The sequence below is a fragment of the Rhagoletis pomonella genome, unplaced genomic scaffold (genome assembly GCF_013731165.1).
Source record: "Rhagoletis pomonella isolate Grant_MI unplaced genomic scaffold, Rhpom_1.0 Rhpom_scaffold_00098, whole genome shotgun sequence".
Lineage (NCBI taxonomy): Eukaryota > Metazoa > Arthropoda > Insecta > Diptera > Tephritidae > Rhagoletis > Rhagoletis pomonella.
The window spans coordinates 194,407-201,070 of record NW_023458652.1 but is presented as its reverse complement, the minus strand read 5'-3'; the positions used below and the strand labels follow the sequence as shown (position 1 = coordinate 201,070).

Sequence of the window (6,664 nt, the reverse complement as noted above, 5' to 3'; positions counted from 1 at the left end):
AAAAACTGTTACTAGGCCAATAAAATCTAATTATTAGTAAGCCTTTTTGTATTATTAGCTCGTCTAATAACTCCACGGAACACAAACATATTGTTAAGTATTATTTTTTAAATATGCACTACAAATATATTAAATAAAAGCAACATTAACACACACACGATATAACCATTAACTCACTGTATTGAACATACCTTGACCTTCATTATCCATATCTGATTTTCTTTCTTTTATAATAACACAACCGTTCACAAGACTTTAAAGTTTACTAATAATTTTGCTCCAAATCTGGCAAAATAACAGCTGATCAGACACATGACTTTGAAGGCAAACTAAGAGCACAAGGTTGAAACTTCAAATCTGTTATTGAGACATTTTCTTAGTTGATATATGTTCTTTTAGAAAAATAACTGATATCAAGAATATATTGCTATAAAAATTTTGAATTTATGCCAAAAAAAATCCAATTTCGGCCAGTGTGATGTTGGAGCAGCTCCGTTGAATGTACTGGCTAAACTTATGGAATGTTTCTAAGTCAATTTTAAAGTGTGATTTATATAGTTTTTGTTAAAGCATGAACCATATTCTTATAAAAGGTATCAAAAAAATTTTAGCTTGAAAACATTGTTAATATTAAAAAGGAAACACCATTCATCCATTTTTGACTGCCACTGTATGTATGGACAACGACCGAACCAAGATGGCCGCAAGTGTGAGTAAGCTGGAACTCCCCTGCAAAAAATTGTGCGACTAATCTCTAAAGAGAGTATTCCGAGATTACTCTCAATCGGGTACAATTGGGCATTAATTAGTCCCAACTAGTCTCATACGGGTACTAATGGAGGTCAATTAGTCTCGACTCATCCCTTGTGGGTGTAAATGGAGATCAATTAGTCCCCACCTCATCTCTAACGGGTACTATTAACGATTTAATGATATGTACGCTCTTAGTCAATGAAATTTCATGTGGGGCGTTGGCACACAGAGAGAGTATTCGCCTAACAAAACTGAGCACCCCGGTTCGAATCTCAGCTGGCGAAAATTTTTTTTTATATTTTAAGTGACTAGTCTCTTTTTATACCCTTTCGGGTATAAATGTGAACAATTAGTCTCTTCATAGGACATGCCCGAACAAAAGCGATCAGTTCATTTCATATAAAGAGATCAAAAGTCGTATTAGTCGCATGCTCCTTTGCGATTGCTCCCGGAGTCATCCCGGATTAGTCCCATTTTTTGCAGGGAAGGTCTGCATTTCATATCCATGCACACATACACATAGATATGTATGTAGATATGTGTGTATCTATGTATAGGCATGTACTTATACCGGTAAGAGCATAGTTACCCTGCAAAAATTTGAGGACCACATGGCCCAATGGGACAACGTTTTAAAGTAGGTGCGAAAGGAGCAGGTTACATACTAGCGACATGTTATGCTAAACTGGACCATATCAAATCAGGAGATTTAAACAATCGGCGAGCTAGAGCTCTTTCGGGAATAATCGGAAATTAGATTCGTTTGGCAGCATGGCCAGATGTAAATATTTAAAAAGGAAAATGGGGTGCTAATGCTAGCTAGATTCTGATGCAACGGAGCTACAAAACAACGCATGCACAGCAGCAACACATTTCACATGTTCGTAAGGAATAGTGCTTATTTGTTGAGTGAATATTCAAACGAATTCGCATTCAGTATAGCCGCACACTAACTGAAGCACATATGTATTCATTAGGGTGATTCAGAAAAAAAATTTGTTTTTTCCTCGGAACCATGCTCAAAAGTTTCGCTTCGTTGAAATTTTAACTCGAGTTTAACGTTTTTAGTTTATGAACAACTGTCAACACATTTGTTTGTTTACTTTTTCTTATTCTCATTTAGCCTGTTCCCGTACTCCAGGGTTTAGACAGAAATAGTCCGAAGTAGCCGTGGTGTAGAATACCAACAGTTTAGCCTTAAAGAAATAAAAAAAAAAATTGCTAAATAGAACTTTTCATGCTGATATAAATCATACCAAGATTATTTGGTCAAATAAAAACTAAAGCCAATAAAAGAGGTTAAGGTTTAACTTTTATATTTTTTATATTTAAAATATCTCGGAAATTATTTGACCGATCACAAACGTATTAATGCTAATTTAAAAATAATTTAAATACCTTTTCCGGGACGTATACAGTATAACCTTTTTGAAAACAAATTTTAAATAAACGCCATTTTAAAAAATTAATTTATATATTTTTTGGTTCTTAGGTATTTCTGGCTGAAAAATATAAAAAAAGGAAAAAAATTATGTACACCAAGTCAAGTACCCCCTAATTACCTTTATTATGACGTCATTAGTTTTTTAATAGCTTATATTGTTCAGAAAATATTATTATTTAACAAGTAATTTTTAAGCAAAAAATATAACCGACTTCAATTCTCATATGAAAAAAAAATATTTATATATATTTCATGATCTAGTGATCGGATCTAAACCGGATTAGTATGGGACCGCCTCTGAGACACTACCTTTCCGATGCAAAAAGAATTATCGAAATTGGTTGACGTGGTCTAAAGTTATGCGGTAACATTAAAAAAAATTAAAACAAAAGAAATATTCCGACCAACTGATAACCTCTTCCTTTTTTGGAAGTAGGTTAAAAAAATCAAAAAAATTAACTATAACCATTGATATCTTCTTTATTTTTTACTTCCGCCAAATAGTTTTGGTAGGGTTGAAATCAGCGCAAAAAGTTCTATCGAGCCAAATTTTTGGTTTTCGCATAGCAAGACTGTTGATATTCTACACTTATTGCAGGGAACGACCTCGGACTATTTCTGATTAAATCCTGCAGTACGGGAACAGACTAACTGTCGGCAAGTTGAATGCATAGATTTCGTGTTAAAAAAACTTCCCTGCACAAATACATAATGAGCAATTTGAAACGCATTTTTAATTATAGCTGCTTGTAATTAAATTCCAAAAATAAATTTAGTTATAAGTTTCGTTCAGATGGATATTATAATAAACGTTTACAGCTGCTACGAAGGGTTCTTACCAAGTAGTACATTATTTATTAAAAAAAGCTTTTTGTTTTTTTCATAATATTTCTGATTTTACTTTAACTGGAGCATATTCCTGGTAAAAATAAATTCGGGTCTAAAGTGAACTCTTTTTTTTAGTTTTTTCCCTCCATCCGTACAGAACACACACTTTCTGTACAAAAGGGAAATTCTTGTAAAGTTAACATTACTGTAAGTAAAATTTGCAATAAATTTGAGGTGTTTTTTTTGCCTTCCAGAAATATTTCGTGATACACACAAATTAAAGTGAAAATTTTGTTAAATATATTATAACTAAATCGTGTTCTCTGTGCTAAGTGAAAATATAAAAATGCATTGCTCAAAAAGGCATTTAAAACGCCTTGTTAAACAAAACAAAGATTAAAAGTAATGGCATAAAAATTAATTCAAAGTATTTCAGATATTTTAAGTAAGTAGTTTATACTTTTAAAATTAAATTAAAATCTTTTTAAACCGTTGTTGTTAAAAATCAGTGAATAAAAATTATTTAGTTATTTAATAAACATTACACATTATAGTTAAAAAATAAATTAAAAAATTTGTTGATATGAAACATACTTTATAAATTATTTAATTTTGTATGAGTTTTATTGTTTTCGGACAAAATTTTATATTGTCTCTGGTTTTTACTTCAAAGCATCAATAAGGATAAGAAGTAGTCGGGTGTAAGCAAATCGTTGCATAGACTCACTGGTCTACTTTATAAAATGGTGTCTTGTTAATAGTCCAAAGCATGGCCTGGTGTAACCAATCTAAAGTATAATCCACTCAGACAGGAACGTACGTAACATAGTCTCATAGGTCTACTTCATAAAATGGTCTAAGGTAGGCAGTGTAACTAATGGTTCCAACAGGGTAGTTTGGTAGGTGGTCCTATGTTATGCTGCGATGGACCATATGTGGTCAGGTCCAATGACATCGCAATGTTAATGTAACCATGTTTTCTCCATATATTTAGACCATTTTGGTTACTAGTGTTGGTTACAAGGTTTCGTGGTCCTGTACCAGTGTTTAACCTAGTCCCACTTTTGCAGGGAGTGTTGCCAGGTCTTCGGCATGAGAAAACGTCCCTCTTGGTCTGAAAAAACGTCATTTCCGACCCAAAAACGTATTATTCAAAGGAATGTCCAAAAAAATTGTCATTTTGACAGAGGACATTTCAAATTCTTTGTAAACTGGTTTGAGATCGTTAATATAAAAATCATCAGCTGATTAAGTCATCATCATTTTGATCGATTTTGGCTGTTTCCCTTTTGTTTATTTAATGTTTATTATTTTTCCATAGAAGCCAAGCTTACTATATAACAAACAAAATATAAATCCACATTTCAAACTTTGCGCAAAAATTATAAAAAATCTGCAAAGCTTCAGCTAGATTTTCAACTTTTTATTTAGATTTTTTAGATTTTTTTGAGTATGCAGTTTGATAGCCCATTAATTTTCAGTCCAATAATGTGCAAGTTTAAAGGTGCTAAATAATCGCGTTGATTTTTAATATTTTTTTTGTTCTTGTAGACATTCGGTAAGGACATCGGTTGTCGAAAATGCTAACTTTGGGTTTACGCCGGACAATACTGTCATGACAATGAAGATATACGTATTAGTTGTCAAAATTATTCTAATGGAAAAGTATGCATGTATTAGTGAAAAAGTGTGCATGTATTGTTATTGTCATGACAGTATTGTCCGGTAGTAAGTAAATTACGTTCTGGTAAGAAGGAGCATAGCAATATTTCAGCCTTGTTTGTGTTCATTACATTTTCAATGAAGTCTTAAAAAAGTCGCCTACTTTTTTCTGACCCTTTATACTGCTTCAGCTTTTTTGATGCTTTTGCGAGCGTGCGTGTTGCAAGAGATCAGCTCTTCCTGATTTGGCTTTTAATGTGCAATTGCAAACATAACAATAGGCCTCGTAACCTCAAGTTTTTACACAACCAGCCTTTGAACACGAGGTCCTTAGTCCAAGAATAAAAAAAAAATGCGCGTACGCTTGGTATGCATCATATTCAAGTCATCTGTGCCCAAAGAATAAATATCTTTTGAAGCAGCTGCTGCAAAGCACAAAGCTTGTAAAGATTTATTAAGAAAATAATTCAAAATCAGTTGTACTAGGTACGAGATTTAGTCACAGAGAAAAATTACTGGGAAGTTAAAAAACGTAATTTTTTACACAAAAAACGTCCAAACGTCAACAGGATACAAAACACGTCCAAATGACGTTAAAAACGTCAACCTGGCAACGCTGGTTACAATGTAGCGTAGTCCTGTACTAGGGTTTAATATGGTCCCACTTTTTGCAGGGTATTTACTGAACAGTAGCGCAGAATGAGCAAAAAAAATAATCAAATAATAGCTAAGCGTTGGTTTTACTACGACCTTGCAAAGACGAAAAAAATTTACTTGTGAGCCTTTTAGCCTGAAGTATGTATGTAGGTACAATACTGCAGCAGCTTTCTACCTACCTTTTGTTTATTTTCCAGTAATAATTAGTATGCTCTAGAAATATTTACGGAAATAGAGCACATGATATCGTTCATTTTAGAGTTGTAGCAGGTAGTGAATTTTTCTTAAAACTGCATTTCGCTAAACGTGGAGTTGTGTGGTTTATTTATTATTATTTATTTTATTTTGTAAGAGTTTTGGGTGTGCACCTACATAAATGAGGTAAACGATGCGGGTGCTCCATTCGGAATCACTCACAACAGCTTATCCTGAAAACTTTTTAGGGCGTTGTATGGAAGATGTTTCTTCGCTTTTCTAAGGAATTACGCTATAATTGCACGTATACATATAGCTATGCATTGTCGTCAGTGGTAGAAGTAATATAAGAGCCTTCCCACAGTGGTAATTGCCTATTGCATCGCATTTCTTTTTCGAATCGTATTACAGAGCAGCCTCTTAGATTTTTTTTGGAAAATATAAATCGTATGCTGCGAATGCCGCATTATACTAAAGCCAACCTTTCGACATAAGCTACTATTCCATATGAACACAGATATGTATATAAAAATGAAGCAAATTATTACATCACATTATTTTATCTATTTATTTTCTTCAATTTCTAATTTAGAGAAGTGGAGAATATCAAAATTTAATTTTGTTATCAATAATTGGATAACGATTTTTTTGACAATTTTGTACGTAACTTAGTGAGTATTGTAGAAAGTGCGCTGAAAGCCCGCTCAACAAAAACTTGTGTTGCTGGTACTGCTAATACAACCTCCGCTAACTTCAACATCTCACACTCATTCCGATAAAATTTTCTCCAGTCTTCCAGGACATTTGTGTCGAACGGTTCCATTTCTTTTACACAGACATTAACCAGCTTTTGTTTGATGTCAGGTTTTACGATTGGTCTCCTTGCACTTTGCGATTTTGCCAATGACCTTACGTGAAGCGTTAAGTTATGGTACGCCCCTTTCGGTGTGCTTGGAAGTTCATTGTCCTGTGTTGTATGTGGTACAACTCCAGAAGTGCAATCATTCTCATATTCTGATGGATTTTCAATTTTCTGGATCATTTTGTAAGTCCTTATTAAGTGATCCTGTAAAAGAGTAGGAAAAATTAAAATAACTGGATTAGTATCTCACAATTATTAAGATA

General features: G+C 33.3%; 1 protein-coding gene across 1 annotated transcript in view; it reads right to left on the bottom strand.

Annotated features, from left to right (window-relative positions):
* Positions 1-6,452: 6,452 nt before the first annotated feature.
* The window catches only part of LOC118749967, a gene marked incomplete at its 3' end in the record, with an annotated part of 2,422 nt that continues 2,210 nt past the window's right edge, over positions 6,453-6,664 (bottom strand). The window contains exon 4 of the mRNA XM_036484721.1: positions 6,453-6,605. Coding sequence (XP_036340614.1) covers positions 6,453-6,605 — 153 coding nt within the window. The remainder of the gene's footprint in view (positions 6,606-6,664) is intronic.